Genomic DNA, 23932 nt, shown 5'->3' with positions numbered 1-23932 from the left:
ATGAATTAAATGTTGGATAAAATGATCGCTGAAGCTTTATTTTACAACCAGGAAGTGTGGTTTTAGGGAATTGAAACTCTCATATCATGTGACTCTCATCGCATGCATCTTTTCAAGGTCTGAATATTAATGTTATGTTTCATGTTTTATTACTCTTCGTTTTTCAGATTTCCCTTTCTCTTTGCGAATCTTCAACTGAGGGAGAAGCCTTCCTCACTGCTTGTAAAAATGTTTTGTCAAAGTGCATCGTTAAATTTCTATATTGCTTAAAAAGATGCTTCTTCAGTGATGCTAGTTTAACACATTCACAAATTAATCAATTTCAAAGAACTTATTTTCAGCCATTCATCGTACTCATCGAATTGAAAAGGTAAGATTTGCTACCTTTTTCCTATCATTAAATATATGAAATCATTTTTATTTTATTTGTATTAAATTAAACTCGGTGTTTAAATTGAAAAGGAAAAACCTAAATAACCCTTTGATCGAATTAGGGAATTTTCAGTCTTCTAACAATGCTAAAAGTTTAAAGCTCTAAATAAGCTAATTTGTGCAGACGATAATTTAAATTATAAAATTAAGTACTCGTAAAAATTGTTTTTTCCTCTAATTAACATACCTTTCTTTATGTTATGTTTTTTATTTTTGATATAAGGGTCGTAACATTTTGAAAATATGATCCCAATACTTCCAGGGGTCTGTTTAGAAGAAATTTGGGTCCCTTAACGGACTCTTCACAAAATAATTTATCTTTTAATTGAACCCTTCACAAATTTGTTTATCTTTATTATTGTTTTGTTATTAAACGAATAAACCCTTCCCGAGGAAAAAAGAAAGAAAGACGGTTCGAAACGAACTAAGTTTTCGAAGTTTCTTTAAATTTAAATTCCAAATGTAGTATCCTAAGAAAATATTTGTACTTTTACAAACATCGTGGGCACATTCTTATTGATTAATTGATAATTTTTTTGTAAATAAATAATTGATCAATTTATATTTATTCATAAAATTAATAAATAGAATATTATGTTAATAAAAATTAATTTCTGGCAATTTATTAAATAAAATATTACAAATTTAAGAATTGTTTAAGTTTACTTAATGCGTAACACATTAAAAGTGATTCATAACTAAGTTGTATTATTTAAAGTATGTCAATTGAAATTATTAAAAATGTGACTGATTTTGATTCCATTATTCGCCCGAAATGTGAATATTCTGCGTTGAGCAGTATAGGCTTAATGGCAAATATTTGTATGTTGCATCTCTAATTTAGTAGCAGAAATTGTTGAGCATAATCTTGTATCTATTTACAATTTAAAAACTTCTCGAAAAGGTTTTTAGCAATTTTTGCAATAACAGGATCTAATTTGCACAAATTCACAAAAGCAGGACCCTGGTTGAAAGAATGTGACTTACACTCACATCTAATTTTATATTCACAAATTATGAGTAGTTTTTTCACAATTTCACAAAAACAGGACCTTTCGTAAAATGTCTGGACAGACCCCTGACTGATTAGTCAGTAAAACGGTCGAAAATTTACGCGCTTTCTATTGATGTTATATTTTGTGTATTTCACCATCTCTACGAAACTATTTGGGCGAGGTAAATAATGACATCCGTTTATTCCACGATTCTGTATATCTTTTAAAATATCTCAGAATCTCTCTACGTAAGTAATTATCTTGACAAGAGCATATTAACATTACCATCAAAAATGCCAATAAAGCCTTTTATTCATTAAAACATCTTCTATGTCAATACTCGAACCTTTCTTTAAGAAATAAAAGACTTTTTTACTTGATGTGCGTAGGATGCATCGTATAGCTCAATAGCCATGGCACAGAAAACTTACATCAGCAAGTTTCGAGAACAAATCTATAAGGAAAATAACTGGAGCCCCATGGTTCGTGAGAAACGAAGATCTTCAAAATGACTTAAAAATTAAACCAATAGCAGAATACCTTGAAGAAAGTAAAGCAAAATTCTATAAAAATGCAATAAGCTGCAACACAGCAAAATATCATCTTTAAAATCGAACTTTCTGATAATATCAATTACAGCCCCTCAAGTAACTTCTTACTTTCCGACGGCACTCTCTCAAAATTCTTTTGTAATTTTGCGAATCATTATCTAATTTTCCTTCCGGATTTAATATTTAATTCCTAATAGACGTGTCGTCCTCCTGTGCACCTGCGCAGCCCGATTTAGGGCGAGAGGCGAGGCGGGGGAATGATGTCTACCCCCGAATAAGTTATTGATATTGATTATTTGCGAGTTCGTAATATTAAACTTGTAAATATTCGATTCGGTTCTTGTAAATATTTCTTTTTCGTTCTTGTGAATATTACATTATATTATTCGGAATATCTCGTTTTCATTCATGTAAATATTATATCATATTATTCTATTTTTTAGTATAAAATTCATAATATTGTACTATAAATTCAAACTTAATTCATTCGCGTTACCTAGGGAAAATAAGTCAGTTGAAGAGGCTGTAAAGCAGATACTTCGAACTTTACATTAAAGCATTATCACGATTCGGCAGCCAATCAGGTTCGACACATACGCGGGATTTCACTTCCAGGTGTATCCAATCATATCTGATCTGAATATTGATTGGGCGTGTTAATAAACTGAGCCATAATATATTTATAAATTTAAAGCGCAATGCATGCACATCTACGTGCTTAAGGACAATTATGTGACTTCAACGATATTCTTCTCCACGAGTAGCAAGTACACAATTATAAAAATGATGATTTTTTTAGAAAAAATAATCCAATGTAAAAAATATTTTTTTCGAAACTGTTACTTTTTATTTAAAATGCTTTAAAAATTTTAATACATAATTTCTTTTAGATAATTGGGTACTTGCACTCCAGGAATTTTTTTTTTTTTTTAATGGCGGGCACTTGGGGGTTGTCCCATTGGCCACAGGAATGAAAGAACTGCTACTCTCTTCTCGTTACCCAGTGGGCACCTGTGGCGAAGCCACGGCGGTGGAGCAGCATCGCTCACGTCACACAACCACAACCCGTTTATAAGGCGGGTCACATTCACACACAAAGGAGAAAGGACATAGAACACAGAGAGAAAGAAACATCCATGCCCTGAGCAGGATTCGAACCCGCGACCAGCGGCTCCGCAGTCAACCACGCTAACCACTCGGTAACCAGGTCGGCTCTACAGGGAAAATACGATCACAAATACCCCCACGTGCAAAGGCGCCGGCAGCGGGGTGCAAGGGGGTGCACTTGCACCCCCCTGGTCTTTTTTTAATCAATTAAAGAGATACAGAAAAACAATTTTGTTATAAATTTTTTTTATTAAAAAAACAAATAATTAGGTAATTAATAATCTATAACAATTAAAAAATTGTTTAATCAAACAAGAATTGTAATAGTCCTGTTTGCTGTCCAAATCTGTTTATAACTTTTTCAATGAATTCTGAGTAAACTTTGATTCTTTTCTTATGCACACTGAGCATGCATGCACAAACTTGGCAGATATCTAAGCTATATTTTTAAGTTTCATTTAATAAAAGATAAATAATGTTATATTTTCCATTAGTCATTTAGTTTAACAAAGGTGTATGAGTTGTAGTTTAACAAACTGACTTCTCACAACTGTAAAACTTCATCAACACAATAAATACCAATGTTAAGCGTACACAAACACGTTAGCATACGAAACTACTGTTTTTAGTTATTTGTGTTTCAAAGTCAGTAGCTATGCCATATGCCAGCACCATCAATACAGTTTCTCGTGGCAAAATTTGCAATTACAAGAAATTCGTACTTTTTTAAAATATCTTAACAATGAAGAAATGTATCTTGAAAAAAATTAACAGATGAAAGCATATGTAACAACAAAACAAAATGTAATAACAGAATATTGAAGATAAAAAAAAAATTTTTTTGGGGGGGGGAGGTTGTTTGTTAGAGGGTTGCACCCCCTTTTATATTATTCTGACGGCGCCCTTGCCCACGTGTGACCTATGATGACAGCGGCAGCCGATCGTTTATAAGCAAAATAGCGTGTTAAACTTGAACTAAGTTCCTCCATATAAGTTAGAACATCGAAGTCAAGCATCACTGGCTGCGGTCAGTAAGCGGCTGGGTGACCACTTTGATCAGTCTGCGTAGGGACTCAGGGTGCTCTGTAAAGGTCCTCGTTAAACTGTTCTACCGAGAGGTGCTCGATTCGTGAGCAGGCCGTCTGCTAAACTAAAGCAAGGGAGCCATCCCTCTTGCAGATAATTGTGATGGCATTACTTCGGACTTCCTTAGGGATGTTTCCCAGACCGTGGCCAATAGCGTAACTCTAGTGCGACGTAAATAAAGCGCCTACCCACCATATAAATTAGAATGTTAATTAACGCAACTTGTAAGAATTTATAAATTACAGAGAACATTTATGAAAGGTAAAATCACGCGTAAATGTAAAAACAAATCTCAATGACAAAACTTCCTAGAATATTAAGCTTGTTCACGCATCGCCTTATGAGCATACCATAAGCGGAGGAATTCACCGGAAGTCTTCTAAAATTTCTTCCGGGTTTAGGAAGCTTGTGATTCGCGATCGTAACGCCATCTGGAGAGAATACAGGTTCCACATGTCTTGAACCTTACCCCTTTTCACTCCTCCTCTTCTCAGTTGTTTAGGAATATACTGCATTATTTTCCCCTTTCTTAACATTTTTCGTATATAATTGTCAAAAATACTTTTTTCAAATTTCCCCTACGCTTTCTTTTAGATCTATGCTCAATATAATTTTCAGTTCCAAATAGTTTCCCAACTTAAAAGTTTTTAATCTACTTAAAAATCAAGAGAGTAACTAACATACTTCCTTCTCCCATGACTCTCCACTCGCTATTGGTGCGAAGTGTTGCCATATGTAGAGAGTTCTGCTTTAAGCCACCTGTAACCCATTTCGATCGCCAAATGGTTACATTCAGTCAACCATCCATAAAAGTAGTCAGGTGTGTCTTATCCTACATCAGTAAAAAAAAAAGGAAATGATTGTTTTTTTCTCGAGAATTGGCGATCGAAATGGACTATAGGTGGCGTAGAACAGAACTCTGTACCTATGGCAACACTTCACATACTTTCACCATTAGCGTGTGGAGAGTAGCCATAGAAGAAATTGCGTTAGTTTCCATCTTGATTTTCAAATAGACTAAAAACTTCTAAGTTGGAAAACTATATGGAACTGAAAACTACATTGAATATAGTTCTAAAAGAAAGCGTCCTGGAAATTTAAAAAAATATTTTTTGATAAGGGAATTGATCCTCTGCCCGGACGGCGTATTAGAATGTTGCGATCGCGAATATACCAACTATAAATTAAATTTTATGAAAATTTGCAGCACGTGGATAAAAAAAATTATTTTCTATATTATTTCCTCTCCTACGTGGCATTTTAAAATATTTGTTTTTGCTATTTATAAAAATTTAGAAGTACTCTTACGTTGAAGGGAAAGCTTTATATTTTAATTCGAAAGTAAGAGAAGCATATCAGTTAAGTTCCCAAAGAAATTGTTCTTCCACGTTTAAATTTAAAAAAAAAAAACTCTTCACGCCCTCGGTGCATCTGACTTACTACGACATGCCCTCCTGTTTTTGGCTTCGGGCCTGGCATTTTGTAATCCTTTAACTTTTACGCTCTCCAAATCTACTTAAATAATCAAATAATTGCAATTTACATAATCATATCATCATAAAATCCTACTTGGTCTTCTCCGTTTTTTTTTGCCATCAGGGGTCCAGATAAAGAAATGTGTATCAATTTATCTCTTGGTGACACCATATGTCCTCATGTACCATCCATTACTACCTTCTCTTGTTGAATATTCTTTTTATTGTAGTGAGGTTTCCTTTCTCTGATATAATTTCATTTCGTATTTTTACAAGCCAAAAGATTTTAGATTTTTCTGAGACAGTTATTTTGATAAAATGACAATTATTTGGAAAAAAATAACTGATGGACTATCAGTGTTTTAACTGTAGACTGTTTGCGTATTGAAATACGCGTAACTAGACAAGAGTAGTCATAAACATTCAGAAAAAAAAAAAAAACAAATTGGTGTAAATTTATTTTATCTGATTTCTTGATTTTTGTAACCTTTTTCATTTATTTTATATCCCAATTCTTCAGTTATGCCTTATTCTTATGCATAAAATGTATTAAAAAACATTAGGATTAAAAATAAATAAATTTTGAAAAAAGTGATTCAATTTTTGGAAAAAACATGAGCACTTTAGATACCTTAAACTGCAAATTAATCCATTACAATAATTAAAATTCTAAATTAAAGTAATAATTAAATTTCTTGACTTTTCCCAGATTGATAAAATTCCCAGTTCAGGAATCACTCTCTTGTGTGGACCTACAACTCTAAAATTGCAATGACAATATTGTAGTATGAAATCTGTGAGTAGTGAACTAGTTGTGTGGTAAATTGAATACTGTTTTCATTACTATAGAATTTGAGCTCACATTAACATCTGATATAAGTGAAACAGGTGAGAGACAAAACAGGAGCTTCAATTGAATTTCTGTAATTCAACTGAATTACAGAAAAATCAATAGATTTAACACTGAATTACACAAACCTGATAAAAATTTTACAAATTAAAATGATTTGTTTTTATCCAAGACTCAACCATAAAATTAAATACATAGATCTCATGCTTAATCTTCTTTTCAAATTCATTTCAATGAAAACACATGAATGTACCCATTATTATTTACTTGACCCTTACATGTTAGGCAATAATTTTTAATTCATGTCTAGTTGCAAAAAGATTTAATGACATATTTGTTTGATTTCAAGCTTATTAACTTTTATACTAAGCAGCAGTTGTATTTTTGCATCCTCTTTCTTTTAACTTACAAAACAGGTAATGATTAATAATAACAAAAGGTTTATGGAAAATACAAATTGCGATGGCTTCTGTGGTTAAGTCACAGAACTGTCAATGTGAAGAACTGAGGTTCGATACCCAATCGTAACTTGAAACCCACCCAGCTTCAGATCGATGGGTACAAGTTTGTCTGAAAAGTAAAGGCCGCTAGTGCGCAGTACTGTTCACATTGCTACAATCATTCTGTAGCTTACAAAATTGTGGAGTTTTAAACTCCGTGATTCTCCCCTTGGCCTACAATGGCAGTTGTGAAAGTGCTCTACTTTATCAAAAATACATCTTAAAAAGATGGGATTTAGATATAATACAGTAATGAGTAAAGAATGTTTTAACTTATTCCCCATACTTAATAATTGCTTTTTGTTACCCATTTTGTCGACAGGATCTCAATATTTGACATAAGAATATGATTTTCTTCAGTACAATTTATAAGCAATCTCAAAAATTAAAGATTCAGCTTTGCATAAAAGTAAAAGATTGCAAAATATTTTAATAAACTTTAAGTTGCAATTTAAATCTTAGTTAAAAGTATCAGTTTTAAGAATTTTTTTTGGTAGAATAACAGAAAACAATTGACAGCATAAACAGTGAACAAACAGTGAACAAAATAAACTTTTACTTTAGTTTATTCCATGCATTTTTATGTACAAAAATAAATTTACATTTTTTAATATAAAAGGCTAAAAACGTAGAGGTCACCGATCAATATAAAAATAACATTGTTAAGTATTTATCAAACTGTTCACATTCCATAAAAAGTGGCATACAACAAGAACATAAAAATGTACATCAAAAATGATAACAAATTTTGATTTTTAAAAATTGATAACAATGACATAAAAAAAATCAAAATTCCCAAGATTCTAACCATTTGATTTTACTTGTTGTACCATTGGATTCTGCAGAACCGTCAATACCATATGCCAAAGGACTGAACAAAATGAAACTGAAAAATAAGAAGAAAAAATTTTAATAGCCTGTGGAGTCAACTACTTAAATGTTCAATTCTGGACTATTTCTCTTTAAAAGCATGACTCCAACTTTATTAAAATTTTCACCAAATTCTAGAAAAGTATCAATATTATTACTAAGTAAATACTACTCTAAAATTACAAATCTGTATTATATAAAACACTAATGTGTATGGATGTTGATTGTTAAAAACACTGAGGAAATTTATTTCTGAAATTGACAATGAAGGAGTGAATTATCAAGCGAGAGAACAATCATAAGCATGAACGTTTAAACGTACAAGGTAACAAATTTCTAATAAAACAAAACTAACTAACTCAGTGGCGCGACAGCCCATTAAGAGGGCCAAGGCCGACTGTGCCCATCTCAGTTTTCTTGACCTTGGGCTCTGGGGTGCAGGAGCATATGTTCCGGTTAGGTGGTCAGCCGAACGCGGAACCCCCAGTGTTAGTTCCCAAGCATGCTTGGTACTCATTTTATCGACCCACTGAAGGGATGAAAGGCTGAGTCGGCCTTGCCCGGCCCAAGGATCGAACCAAGGACCTGTGGCACGACTGCGCGAAGCGCTACCGCTCAGCCACCGGGCGTCACAATAAAACAAAAGCAGAAACAAATTAAGTTAGAAAGAAATGAAAGGTCAGCAGTAATCAATTCATTCCAACCAACAAACTGTTCTATATTTTTTTTTTTATTTTCCTTATTTATGCAGGTTCAATAGCAATTTAGAACAAATTGTAATGTACAAGTTGAAAATGTAATAAGTTGGTGTTGCAAAGCTTTAGAAGACCCTAATATTGGCCTGTAATCCCGGTCTTCAAAGGATTTACAGGATAAATATTGCATACTTCCAAGACTTCATTTTAGATACAAAAACTTTTAGGAGTTGGCAAGATCAAAGAGAAAAGAGGTCCCCTAATTTGAATCTTACATTTATATATAAATTTTTAGTACTAATTAAAGGCATTTTAATTAAAACTATATTGATTAATACAGCATGACAGTTGAAAAAGCAAATTTCAACCAATATATTTTTACCAAAAAATTATGCATCAATCAATTACAAATCAATACCTCACACATGCACACACATATAAACACCTTACAACAAGGAGATTCTTTAAGTGCATATTCACGAACTAGTACAAATTACACATTATTATCTCAAATAAACAGCTTTGCTTAACAAATTATAATTTATGAAGCAAAAGATAATTTATTATATTTTGATTAACATTATAATGGTATAAATACTAATAATATATTTTTTTTAATATTGATATTTCAATAATTTTAGTAATCAAACATGGGATCAAATATATTTAAAAGAATTAAATTTATTTTGAGTCATAGATTAAAATACTGGCATGACATTTATTCTAGAAATAGCTTTGTACAAAAGATTATCTAAATTATAATATTTATTTAAATAAGTTACATAATACCAAAGACTTTTTTTTCTACTTTTAAACTTTAGGACCATATTTTTAATTAATCAGAGTCGAGCAAATTTCTTTGATTGCTGCAAAATAATCTTTGAATCTTGATTCAAGCTGATTGATTTTCTACAAATTTAATAATAAATTGAAACAGAGCAAATTTCTCTGATTCCTAAAAAACCATCTTTGACTTCGATTCAACAACTAATTGATATGCTACAAACAGTATAACAAATTATTTATAGTTTAGAAAATATCTCTGAATCCTCCTAAAATTATGTTTGATTCTGACTCCACGATGTTTTCGTAACTATAACTGTTTAAAGAATTAATCTTATAAACTTTAAGTATGTTTCTAAGGTTGCAAATGTAGCTGTGCTTTAATTTTTTTTATCATGCATTATATATATATATATATATATATATATATATATATATATATATATATATATATATATATATATATAAAAATAAATTTCTAAAAATAAGTGTTGCTGAACAAGAAGGCAGTAACAATTGTCTTTAAAACTAACTATTAAAGATTCGTTTTTATCCAATTTGTAGGGATTTGTTTATTTGACAAAACTCTGGCTATAAAAATAATGAATGTAACATTTAGTGCCGCTTAAATTTCAATACTCATAACAAACAAATTTAACTACTATAGAATATCTACCACTACCAAAATTACAATTACAATTCACTAGTATATAAGACGTGTTAACTCATTTCTACAGTGGGGTACCTTTACGTAGATGAAGGTTGACATTGTCGATAACTACTTTTCCCAAAACTTCATTTAAATTTTATTCTCACAATTAGCCATTTAGTGTTATTATGAATTTAAATTGTTAAAATTGACGAAATTATTGTTCATTTTTACATTTGATATACAAATTTACAGATAGTATATATTTTAGAAATTATACCTTACCTGTAGACAACACTGGCAAGAACAAAACCCAACAAAAGATGATATGCAATGTTTGCAATATTTTCTGGTAGTAAAACAGGTGACACTTTGAGTATATAGTTGATAACAACAGCTATAAATAAATAAAAAAAAATTTTAAATTATTCACAGATTCTGACAAGCAAAAAAAATTATTTTAATCATTTTGTTCTTTGAATTAACTCGATAACATTTTTTCCATCTTTGAAATTTTATTTTTTAACACATTTAATAGTACAGTTGATCTAATTTTTAATAAATAAATAAAATTAACAAACATAACATCTGAAGAACAAATTGATATTTATTTTTTTGACCAGGTATCAAAAAATACCTGGTGCTAAATCTTCTACATTATTATTATTTTTCGTAAATGAATACAAAAACGTGATATAAGACAATCAGATATAAGAAAATGAGTTATGTTTTGAGAATTTTTCTATAAAATATTTTGTTATTTGCAAATTAACAAAATAAAAATATGATTAAAATTTTCAAGTAATCTTAAAAAAATAAATAAGCATATTTTATGCTAAAATTCTTACCCGATAACATTGAATTGAAGAGAAGGGCAGGAAAATAATGATGAAAATATAAAACTCTGCTCATCGCAAAGAAAGGAATGTAATGCAATGCCCAACCGAGAAAGAGCCAGAAGCAGGCATTTGTTGAAACATCATTCAATTCTGAAATAATGAGTATTAATTTTTAACGAATTTTATAAAATAACAAACATTCTTTTATTTAATACCAACAAGAAATTTTTATGCTTTTCATCTACAGGGTGTCCAGCGAATAGTCAAACAGTGGATTTATTGGGAAATCTGTAAAAATTGCATACAGAAATATTAGACATCAGTAACAAAAGTCTACAGCAGATGGCACCAAAGCTGCACTTAAGGAAGGGAGAGATTCTCAATAAGTTTAGATTTATTATAGGTATTACAATTTTAAGAACTCTTTTTTTTTCATGTTTTTAAATCAATATATAAATACAAAACCAACATAGAAACTAGTTCAAAATGGTTTTCTAAATAATTGAATTTGGAGTCCATTTCCAATTACTTCAGATGAATGATGGTGCTACTGTATATATACAATTAACTCATAAATTTTAGCTGAATTTTGAGGGTTATGACTACTAGAAAACTGTTATAGAAAATGACTGATATAAATACAGTGGAAATTTCTGTATCCCGAGCCACCAGAACTTCATGAAGTCCAGTATCATAGGTTTTTAAGATAAAAGATCAAAAAAATAAATAACAATATATTAATGACAAATAAATAATGTTGAGTTAGATAAAATAAATGTCACTACTAAAATATTTATACATTAAAAAGGAAAAAGTGAGCAGCTAATCTTTTTCATTAATAAAGGCATATTTGCGAATCAGATACAACTTTGAATTATATAGACTCTATGGACAGCCACAGATAGTGCAGGTCATCCGAAACTATAGATTAAGATGGCTTGGCCATATCTGGAGAGGTCCAGAAAATAATGCAGTCTGAATCGCCACCTTTAAAAATCTTGGAAACACTTAAAACAAAACTACGTCCTCTATTAAAATACGCAAATTGAAAAAAAGATTGATTTTTTCAATCTGTGCATTTTAATAGAGGGCGTAGTTTTCTTTTGTTCTAAGTGTTTCCTTTGCTTTTAGTTTGCTTGCATTTAATTTTGCCTCTCTCTCAATAGAAAAGGTTTTGTTTCATGGCTTCCGAGGCCGGTACCCCCTGAAGACGTCGGCTTCGGTGGTCATATTTTTATTTCCTTCATTTTCTTTATTGCTATATCCAGAATATAGAAGTTTCTGAAAAATGGACATCCAAATATGGGACTTTTAACAGTATATACATTCAAGGAAATTGAGAATCGGAGGTCTGAAATAAATGATAATATCGTGAGTAATTTAATTTAGACCAAACATTTTTCAAGAACACCTGTTTTTCTTAGATTTGTACAAAAGCTGATCGACAAATAAAATATACCTTTGACTGAAGGACTCTGGTTCAACCCCCTTTGATCCCTCACAGCAAGCACAAGTTGGAGAAATAAAAATATTGCAAGAAGAAGCAAGTTTCCCCACCAAATCACAGGGTTACCTAGCAAGTAAATTTTAAGTTGTTGCCCAGAGAAAAACTGACCCTGAAAACAAAATGAATATTGTAAAAATTTATAAAGAAAACAATAATCTAATTGCAATGCAAATAGATTGAAATCGATTTAAGAAGAAAAATGATTTTTTATCAGACTCAAGAAAAATTTTACAAGCCCTTAAATGAATCAAATGTGACAAAAATATATTTTTATTTATATCAAATCACTTTAATTAATCAATAAAATGCAATTATTTAATATGAAAAAAAAATACAAATTCAAAGCACAGCACAACATGTTAAGTTAAATTGCAACATTTGAATTCACTATTTTGAACCAGAATAATAAAATTAGTACAAAAACTTTGTTTTAAATGCATGGAACTGGATGCAATTATTATTATATAAATTCTTAACATATTTCAAGGTGACAAATTTGTCACCCATGTGTATGATGATTTATGTGACATTTGTGGAAACTTTTGGCAACAATTGTTGCCATGTCACCCTGGGATGAAGTCTAAAAATTACAAGGCTATGAGTCGCAAACTCAAATATGGGTTGGCTGTTATACTCCAGTGATAAAATAATAGATCAAAGAGAAATTCTCTCCTGACTTAAGTGAATTAAAAAAAAACTAAGCTGGAGCTTTAACTATTTCGGATCAAGTAAACTTGATTTTAAGACCCAATAATTTTTATATTCAGAGCAGCATAGTGCTTATAAAATTATAATTTTTTACCAGATTCAAGCATGTATGTTTACAGCCTAATCCAAAAAAAAAAAAAAAAAAAGAAAAGAAAAGGAGAAGGGTAAAACAATCTTTTTTTTTCTTCTCTAAATCAATTTTTGTAGCACATTTGAGGTATGATAAACATATGAGGTAGTATCACTACAATATGGTTGAAATATGTAGTTATATCTTTTGCTGAATTGTAATTAGTGCTACAAATAATAACCATATAACTGTTACTATGCAGTACTTACAAGGTGATTTGAATTTTATTAATAGAGGAGCAGCATGTGTGCAATAAAAATAAACTGAATATATCGCAAGAGGAAATTTTATTAAATACAAAATCATAAGAAAATTTATGATTAAAATAATTATACCCTGATATTGATTGGCCACTGCCAGGGTCTGGATGTAATTTCCCCTTCTTTAGGTTTCAAACCAGAATTTCCCTGAAAGAAAATTGAATTATTGTTATGCATGTTTTTAATGAAACTTAATAGCAAAAATGTAAAAATAAATGGCAGCCACAAATAATTACTTGAAACATAACAGCATGAGACTCCAAAAATTTCTCAACAAATGATGGAGCATAAACTTCAAAACTCACATTTGGTACTAAAAAGAAATGAACAATAATATTGGTATAATAAAATACCTATTCCTGCAAAGCGTATCTAAATATTGATATTAACAAGAATTTTAAAAAATCAGAATATTAAGCACAAACCAAAAAAGAAAAAGTTCATAAAAAATTTCAACTTTGACACACTAATAGAATTTGCAAGTAAAATATATAAAACCAATGCGCAGTATGCAAAATAAAAATTGAAACACCCTTAACTACTTTTAATCCTATTAACAGATTTCAATGTACTAATATGTCCTCTTAATAATTTCAGAGTCTTTTAAAATTCTAATTAATCTCTGCAGATCAAGTGTTATGCTACAAAATTAGATATGAAGTACACTTGGACATAAATTGACAAAATAATCAGGCATATAATCTTCAAAGCAACTTTGAAGATTAATAATTTTTTATAGATGCTGCAAACAAAAATGTAATGATAAGTAAATAGAAGAAATAATAATTGTTGCTTACATTTTGGGAAATAGTTATCTTCAATATTCCACAAATTGGTAGAGTCACGGATGTTTGGATTACAGGTCACTTCCATTTGTTCATATCCCCTATATATAGAAACAGAAAAGACATTGAGCTTAAAAGTATTTCTAATAATTATTTAATGAATTGCATAATTGATATTAATGTATTAATTTATATATAAAATTAAAGAGGATATGACTAATTATTAATATTAAGTTCAACTTAGCAAATTTCAATTTTGAGTAGTAATTGAAGGGCGAAGTTTGCGGTCACCAATTGCCATGTGCCGACAAAACAAATAGTGATGGAGACTGTTTTCCATTCTAAAACAGAAGTTTAAAAGTTTGTTTGGCAGTAATAAGAAAAACATTTAAAACATCTTTGAAAGAAAACTGCAATAAAAAATTTATCATTTTTTTTAAAATTTCCTTTTTTATCATTTAGTTCTCCATAAAACATGACATTCTAAAGTAATTTCAATGGCATCATTTATGAATGCACAACAAATTGCAAATTCTAAAAAAATAATATCTACTCAATGCAACAGTTTTACTCTCCCCATATATGTCTACATTAAAATTTTTAAAAATATTTAATTACTTGAATTTTTACTTTTGTAATAATTATTTGATTACCTTGTGGCGTAACTACCACTATATATATTAAATACCAATTCACTAATATAAGACACGTTAACTTTATTCTACCAAGAGGTACCTTTTGATAGAAGAAGGTTGACATAGTCGATAATTAATTCCCCTCAATGGTGATCTGCGAACGTGATATGAACATCCCACTTTAAGCAGTTAATCTGCGCAAAAATAAACTGTTAAAAAAAAATAAATAATAAATAAAAAATCCGGTGAAGTAAATAAAGTCCCCAGGTCATTAAACAAAAATTAAGAATTATAACAACAACAACAAAATGCTGTTATCTGTACAAAAATGAAGGAAAAAATAATGAGTGAAATGCTATGAAGTAAACATATAATGAGCAAAATATGACATAAATAAAATTAAAAAAATAGCATGAATCAACTAGTGGTATCCTTTAATCGAATTCTATCACAGATAAAATTCTGGAAGGGGAGTAATGTGGCATAACTAACTATCACTACAAATATTAAATACCAAATCGCTAGTATGTAAGACATGTTAACTCAATTCTATCTTGAGATACCTTTTGATAGATGAAGGCTGACATAGTCTATAAATAAATCCCTTTAACCTTTTATTATTAGCATAATTTTATGTGAGACTTGAAAAATAAAAATTTAGATGAATATTACACCATTAAAGTACTAGAAACTAGGAAATATGTTTTTAAAAAATAATATCAAAAAAAAATTAATTAATTAAAAAACAAGAATAATGTAACTTATAGTCACCATTTTGGGAGTTGTTTAGAATGAGAATGTAAAGCGCATCCAGTCAAATAATGAGTGATTCTTAATTTGCTGGTTACAGTTGTGACAGGGACTCTCTTGTCCTCTCCCACAATTTCAATTTTCCACACATCATTTGCATCACCGGTACCATTCTGAAAGAAACACAAAGTATAAGTAACAGGATCCCCAAAAGAATTATTATTCCCCTATTAGTCATCAAAATATAAATAACAGGATTCACAAACTAGTTTTTCTCCCTTATCTGTCACCAAATATATAAATAACCACAGGGAAGCTGACTGCTCCCTTTCTGAAAAAGATATTATGAATAAGGCATAGAATTTACAACCAAAACTTACAAAATGTTGCCAATAATAAATGTTGTCACTTAAAAACAATTAATGAACAACAATTTGTCTATGTGTTGGTTGTTATTTTCTCAATTTTGACCTAAAACTAATTGTTATAGTTGTTTTCAAAATAAGTAAAACTAGTCATTTGATTAATAAAAGCTTTTGAGAAATGTGATGTTTTTTATTTCTTTTGGGGGAGAATGTGGGTTTATGTCAATTAGTTATGTTATCAATTCCATATATTTAATAACAACACTTTCATTACTAATAATATATTAAACACATTAGAATGTGACCTTATAGTCGGCTGCTATCAATCAGACTACATTCAATCTCTGGTGTTATTACATCATACCATATCCTATACAATTAAACATCGCTGACTGCCATCTGTCAGTATAAAAGAATATTTACAAGAAGAATATTGATTTGATTGCACACACAATTTATACCATAAACTGTGTGTGTAACGATAAATATATAGCAGGGCAATATCTCCCAATTATTTCAAAAACTTACACTTGTTTTTTCTTTAAACTTAAATTTAACAATTTTACAAACTACAAAAAATACTCTCAAATTTAAAGACCGATAACGCATGAATTAAAACAATTTTTTTTAAAAAATAATAACTTATAATAACATTAAATTACTTTTTCTCTTTAAAATGATAAAATATTGAACAAAAATGTTGGAAGTAACAAATTGTTTTTTGAATACTTAATTTTTATATTAAATTAACATTAAAAAAAAGTAAATTAAAGTTAATAAAGCAATGTTAACCAAGTAAACAAGTTATAATATAAAAAAAAAGAAAAAAAGGAATAGAAATATTGTTTGACTCACCTCACCGTAACATGTGACTTGTTGGTGACGCTTAGTAATAGGAGCTGCTTCTTTGTGACTGTGTAAATTTCTTCTAGTTCTGAGAAAATAAATAAATAAAAAAGCATTAACTGTTAGAAATATAACTAATTATGTATTTATAAAACACCATTTTGTAGTGCGAAAATATTCAAAAAGCCTAAAAAAATATTTAAATTTTTTAATGATAAAATATTGTTATTTATTTGAATTTTGATTAAATTAGAATAATTGGATTTCTTGCAAAATCTTTTGGTATTTAAACAAACTAACAATTTTATACCAGAGATTTGAATTGATCAACTATTTTTTATTAACTTAGAAGAAGTGTTGTAACAATAACAAATTTTTATCGGAATGCAAGTCACTGCTCAACACTAAGATTATCAAAGCTAATTTTTGATAAATAATAACTATAAAATCATCTGAAGTTATCGCGTTTTTCTTTTTACTTATGTTTCCTTATTTTCATTCTATTGTTGCCTTTGCAACATTCCTCCCATTTTGCTTAAAAACTATTCTAAATAATTTTATTAGCATATTTATTTCCACCCTTTCTTTTTTATTTTAGATCTTTTTGATTAACATTTTTACATTTAATCAAAAGTATCTGGACTATTTACTTTAAAATATGAGATTTTAATGGAAAAAGATATTTTTTATAATTTTTATCTTGAATCGTGTGTCCAAATCACGCAAACAACGTATATTTAATACTAATTAAATTTTACAAATTTATATTTATGTAGGCACGTTAAAAAACAGTTCTGGACCTATAAATGTTTCCTTTTTTTTAAAATTTAGGAAGCATAATGGACTTTCTCTTTCTTTCAACGAATCTCAATAGTAATGTAATTGCATGAGAACAATAGTTTTATTCTATGCATGTAGGCTTTTATTACTTATATATTTTTTATTTTTGTAAACACAAATCTCTTCTGCTACTTTAATTTATTAACATATGTTTTTGTTACTATTAAAAATATTTTGCTGAAGTACTAGGGAAATTGACCACAGAATTCTCTCGAACACTGAGCAAAATATTTTTAATAGTAACATATAGTGCTAACACTCCCTGACTTTACTAGATATATTAGGTAAATTTCAATGAAAATCTGCACCATATTTTATCTATACCATGCAATTTTTCAAAAACAAAAATTTGAGCAAAAACATATAATAGAATGAGAATGGAAACATGGATAAATTTAACTAAAAAGTAGAATTTTATAAAATAATTGTAGTAGATGCTAGAATTATTTAACTTGAATCTCAATAACTGATTACTGTTACTGACAATTCTAAGACTGGTTATTTTCCAGCTATATGAGTAATGTAGGAATTTTCCAAGCATTTTGCAAAAGATTGCAACTTTCCCTAACTATTCTCTGCTTTTTAGAGTTAAAATTCCCAAACAATTCCAGGTTTTCCCTGTTCTCCTTGACTTGTGGCAGCCCTGGTGCATAGAAAGCCGGAGAAGAAAAAAAATCTGCCATAGGATCACAAAATCAAGGGACACCAAAGACCAACTAGTAACTCTACTTTGCAGATAATATAAATATCTTCTGTTCAAAAAATTTTGCACTTAAAAGGTTTCTCAACTTGTAATCATAATGCCTCCAGCGATCCTCCTTGAGAGCCAAATTTATGCAATAGGATTCCAGGATTTCTGTGAATTTCATGTTTCATTAAGTGAAGTTTTGTCACTAACCACATGGCTACAATAGGGTGGGCTTAACTGCCCCAGTGATTAAATACATAGTTTGATTTTGAGTTTTTAAAATTTACAAATACAGTGAAACCTCTCGGGAACACTTGTGTTGGCGTCATGAAAATTGGATCAATGAATAAAATTCAGCTTCAATAAAAATCACCCTTACTGAACTAATTATGAGCAAAAACAAAATCACCAATTATGAATGATAAAACTATTTTCAATAAATAAGCAATTATGTCTTTTTAGCTCACATTTAATTTCACATCATGAAAATTAGTTTATGAAAAAAAAAATGAAATGATGAATAAGAAATGAAAGGCTTGTTTGTTTGAGACGCTTAGTTTTTTTCTAAAATAATTTGTTTCTCTAATTTAATTTTCAGCTCTAAAGCTAAATCATTGATAGCATCGTCTTATTGCACTGTGATTGTAACATGAGGTTGTCAATCTTTTTCAGAAATCCTCAAAAAGAGCTCTTTAAATAAGAGTTACTCCCAAATATTTACAATAGATTTAAATCTACTTATTTGTTTTGTTAATATTTTTTTATTTTGATATTTTCTTGTTTTCTTATTTAACATTTTCTGCATTTGGTGACAGGGTTTTCCTGCTCACTGGGGAAGGTTTTGATGTTCTCTCCTATAAGTTTTCTTCAATAGTAAATTTAAGGAAAAAAATTCTGTGCCTCCCAAAAATAGTCATATATACAGGAGGACGCTACACAGAGGTGGTTCTTCCTGTAGGTTTCATAGTAGTAGAATCAGTTATGAAGAAACAATATGAAAAGATTGGTTTAATATACATTATATAAGAGGTGAGAGAGTATCTTTCTACTTACAGCCAGCAAGACACTTCAACATACTATACAAAACAAAAGCATTAATTGCAATATTGAGGATTTTAGTGCAAACATCGAAAAGCAAGCCACTTACATAACGTGTTCAAAGCGTATCAAGTCACCATTGGAGACTAGTTCTATTGGAGAATTCTTGGTGATAGGAACTGGTTCAGAGTCATACTTCTTAATTAACCACTTGTTGTTTTCATCTTTGTGAGAATAAGCAGTCACCTAATTTGGAGAATAACAATACTTAACATATTTACCTGGGTTTATTTTTATTACAATACAATAATAGTCTGCTATAAAGACAATTGCAATCTTGACATTAGTAAATACACTTATTTAATGTTAAAATATCAATTAAAAAGACTTAAGTGATACAACCTGCAATACATTTTGATTTAATTTATAATAAAAAAATACTGATTTCAATAAAAAGTGTTAATGTTTGTGGTCAAATTTGGTTAAGCCAGTAGTTGATTACATAAGTTTGCTTAATTACCGGATCTGCAAACTCATTTTTGTACAACATTGGAAAAAAAATTGGTTTAATTTCTTAATAAATACAGCTGTTTTAATTTCTAAAAACTATTTTTTTATTTTTTTTCAAACATTTAGTTTTCCCTTCTTAAATTATCAATATAGTTATTAATATATCTTTCATGGATACTTCTATGTGTAACTCTCTACCAACTTTGTAGAAAATAAATTTAAAAAATTTTTTTAAAAATTAAGTCTAAATACATGATTTATAATTAGTTAAATAATGTACCAATACAAATGCCAATTCTAAGTCTAAAATTAAAAAAAGCTTAAAGGAAAGTTACCAAATAAACATTACTATGCCAGTTTATAGAAATAGTCAAATTACCCAGATTTTTCATTAACCATTTGTAAATTGGACTCAACCTATCCAGATATTCATATGATAGTTATCCATTTGAGATTTTAAGTATGTTTATATTTTATGTATGGTATTTTATGTTTTAAGTAGGGTGTTAATTCTTCATTTCCTACTAGAACAAGAGAAATATAATTAAAAAGTTTCCTTATTTGCAATATTCTAGTGCATAAACTTTCACACAAAAATGTAAGTATAGAAATAACATACTTGTTGCTGCCTTGCTCCGACGCTTTCAGGATAAAGATGCCAATGAGAATGAAGATAGCCACCACCTGTTCTATGATTTTTTAGAGTAACAATTGCTCCATAGGCTACATCTGTAAACAAAAAATTTGAAAGTCCTTAATAAAAATTTTAACAAAGGTTTATATTTTTTTTTCTTTCAAAAAACATGAAAAGTATTAATAATCATTCTCAGCAAGATATTATTAGAAATAAAATAAACCAAAAGTTTTTTTCCCCATGGAAGTGCAATAAGAGGTAAATGATAATGCTATTCCATAGCTGCCAACATTGATAGGGAAAAATCCAGTAGATTTTACGAAATAGTATAAAATTCTTGACACTTGTTACAAAATGTTTTAAATATTTTACACATAAAGAATTTTAGAGATTTTTAGCCATCAAAATAAAATAAAAAACTGCAATATTTTCTAGTTACAATTAACACTAAATGAACTTGAAATGTAATATATTATGTTTACTTTTAATTTTGAATAGTAATAAGAATTTAATTCATCAAGGATAGTCAACTGACTTTTATAAATGTGGCTCACTTCTTTATGCATTAGTAACACTTATTTAAATATTCAAGCAAGCAATAATCTCTGCAAAAATTCTATTTCAATAGGGATCTTTTAAGGAAACTTTTTCAATTTTAGGGAATTTTCTAAAATACACAAAAACCAGGGGAATTTTTATTAAACCAGTAGACCAGGAGAATCTGGCAAAATCCAGTAGAGTTGGCAGCTATGCTATTCCAATTATCAAAAAAGAAATAAAATAAATACACAGGGCTTCCAACTACTATAGTATTTTGTAGAGTGGTAGACAATTAAAAAAAAAAAAGCTTTCAGAATTTTTGGTAATTTTTCCAACATTTTAAGATCCATCATTAAGACTTGGAACAAAATGGTGATTAATGTATCAACTTTTGTTGTAGTGGTGTAGAAAATGTAGTGGTGTGAAAACGAAATTTAAACCAAAGTTATAAAAAAAAAGAATCAAACTTTAAAACATAAAATTAGAGAGCATTATTAAATTAAATTCTAATTTAGACAGAAATTTGGAAACCCTGAATACAATTGTTAGTAAAAAATAAGTATGACATCTATAAGAGCATTACATTAAATTTGTATTAATTTTACTTTTTAATTTAAAAAACTGTAAAAAAATTGCAGATTCTAGGCAACCAGATTTAAAACTATCTTAAAATTTTTGATGAAGAAAGAAAAAAGACAAATTAAGAGCCGCTGCAGAATTTGAAAGTAAAGAACAAGATAACAAACTTTAGATTTATGCAAAAAAAAAAAAAGTGAATACTGCACATGTATAAAGCGTTAATTTTGCAAACTAAATTCAACTAAAAACACATATAGTAGTCAAATATCAAATAAACTCAAATACAACATAATACAGATAGTTCAAATTTGTTATTTTAATTTGTTCACTTTTATATTTATCAAAAACAAGTCTTTCTGTTTAATTTTGCAATTTACTTTTGAACATAGCTCACAGCAAAGAAAAAAAAATCAGCTTATATTTTTACGTACCTTTTTTATTAAATATGGTTGGTTACTCTTTGAGTAGAGATAATTAAGTTTAAGAAATTCTACATCACAAAAAGGATTCATGCAGTAAATTAATTCTTTGGAAATTAAGTAAAATTAAAATAAAATAATAAATAAAAGATAAATAAACTAAAACAAGTATTGTATTTAAAAAATTTAGCATTTGTAGATAATTGCCAATATTTTATACTTAGATACTATTACAATTATTCACGTAAACTAACATTATAGAAAACTAAACAAATTCTGTTAAAGTAACATAAATTTTTTTATTCAAATATTACCCAACATAAAGTTATGTTTCTGATGTCAAAATTTTTTTTTAACACCTTTATTTGCTTAGTAAAATAATGTAGGACAGCCAAAAGGAAACTAATTAATCTATTTAGAAAAAAGTATAGTGTTTTATAAAACAATACATTTTTATTCTGATGTTTATTCAATTAAAGAATTTGAATTTTGTTTCCTGCATTCTGCAAAATAAAATTGCAAAAGTTGGAAGAAATTATTTTTGATGTTTTTGGTTATATCTGTATTAAAATGCCACTAAGTTCAATTAAATATGCATAATAACACTATTACCTTTTGGCATATGAGCATGATAAAGTGAATTTCCTTCTAACTGGGATTGAAATGCCGAGCTGAAAAATCCATCGCCAGAGCCACTGAAATTAATGTTGAAAACTTATTTTTCTGTTAAAACAATCATTACATAAAATGAATAAATGTCAATAAATAAATAAAAATTTTAATAGGACTTTTGACCAGTAATCCTTTTTTTAATTATTGATAGAGCTAATAAATATTTTTCTTTCAAAATACTGAAATAGGGAAGGTGGTTTAAATTTAAAGGCATGTTTTAAGTTACCACCGATAATTTAGAAAACAAATTTTCTTATCCTAATAAGAAAATTAGGTATAAAGTAACATATAAAGCATCAGACATCCTCCTCTTTCAATCTAAACATTATGTTTAACATACAGCTTCATCAATTATTGGGGTAAGAAAACATTTAGATGTAAAAAATGTCCAATGAGATAAATATCTTAGAAGGAATTAAAATTGCTTTAAAATGGTAATATGCATGAAACAAAGTCATATCACATTTAGTTTGCGCTTTTTACTTATAAAAGTGGTATATATATATAAATAAAACAATGCATACCTGACTAAAGTAATTAAATTCTATATAAATTCACTGAGTTGCAAGTAAGCATTTAGTTGCAAGTAAATTTACTAACTAAAAGCTTCTTTGTTAATTTATATAATTTTTTTCATGTGCAAATCCATTTTGGCAAATCTGAGGCTAAAAATATGTGCAAAACAGGTAATTCATGTTTCTTTCTCTCTCTCTCTCTTTTCTTCAATAAAAATTAATTTTCGAGAATCATTGAAATTGAATAATTAAATATCAACCTTATTAATTTATAAACTTTTTTAAATTATCCAGTATAATATTACCTTGTGCACATCTATTTTCGGCCCAATGCTTGGCACCTAACAAATCAAACGTGCTTCAGCATAACAGTAAGAACGAGCTATAAAGCAAAATCCCTCTATTCACATTTTTAACCTCAAATTGCATATTTTGAACTCTGGCAATCTCATTATGAAAATATTTTTAAGTTCCTTTGAATTTGCTTTATAAATTTGGTTTTATGTTTTGTTCTGATTTTTTCCTTTATTTAACTTTCTGTTTTTTACGTTACATTTATTACTTAATGTGTTTCATTTTGTTTCAAAAAAATTTTTGAGTGCTCCTCACACTATTGTATTGATATATTTTGCTTTGGCTTTATTGATACAATATTAGAAAGCACTCCTTTTTACTGATA

General features: G+C 28.8%; 1 protein-coding gene and 1 long non-coding RNA gene across 2 annotated transcripts in view; one reads left to right on the top strand and one right to left on the bottom strand.

Moving 5' to 3' along the window:
- Positions 1-158: 158 nt before the first annotated feature.
- On the top strand, positions 159-20669 carry LOC147808654 (uncharacterized). Its single transcript, XR_015433634.1, has 3 exons — positions 159-370; positions 11080-11235; positions 18270-20669. It is a non-coding gene; the product is annotated as an uncharacterized LOC147808654 (long non-coding RNA).
- The window catches only part of tw (Protein O-mannosyl-transferase 2), a 30717-nt gene continuing 14329 nt past the window's right edge, over positions 7545-23932 (bottom strand). The window contains exons 9-20 of the mRNA XM_087163502.1: positions 22679-22761; positions 20514-20623; positions 19494-19630; positions 16828-16906; positions 15629-15780; positions 14235-14323; positions 13674-13750; positions 13513-13584; positions 12292-12448; positions 10842-10982; positions 10279-10390; positions 7545-7882 (exon numbers count right to left, since the gene is read on the bottom strand). Coding sequence (XP_087019628.1) covers positions 7783-7882; positions 10279-10390; positions 10842-10982; positions 12292-12448; positions 13513-13584; positions 13674-13750; positions 14235-14323; positions 15629-15780; positions 16828-16906; positions 19494-19630; positions 20514-20623; positions 22679-22761 — 1309 coding nt within the window. The 3' untranslated portion in view covers positions 7545-7782. The remainder of the gene's footprint in view (positions 7883-10278; positions 10391-10841; positions 10983-12291; positions 12449-13512; positions 13585-13673; positions 13751-14234; positions 14324-15628; positions 15781-16827; positions 16907-19493; positions 19631-20513; positions 20624-22678; positions 22762-23932) is intronic.

The sequence above is a fragment of the Parasteatoda tepidariorum genome, chromosome 5 (genome assembly GCF_982258835.1).
Source record: "Parasteatoda tepidariorum strain Cologne lab strain chromosome 5, Ptep-v5.0, whole genome shotgun sequence".
Lineage (NCBI taxonomy): Eukaryota > Metazoa > Arthropoda > Arachnida > Araneae > Theridiidae > Parasteatoda > Parasteatoda tepidariorum.
Note: the sequence above shows the minus strand (reverse complement) of the source record. Positions and strands in the feature narration are given on the sequence as shown.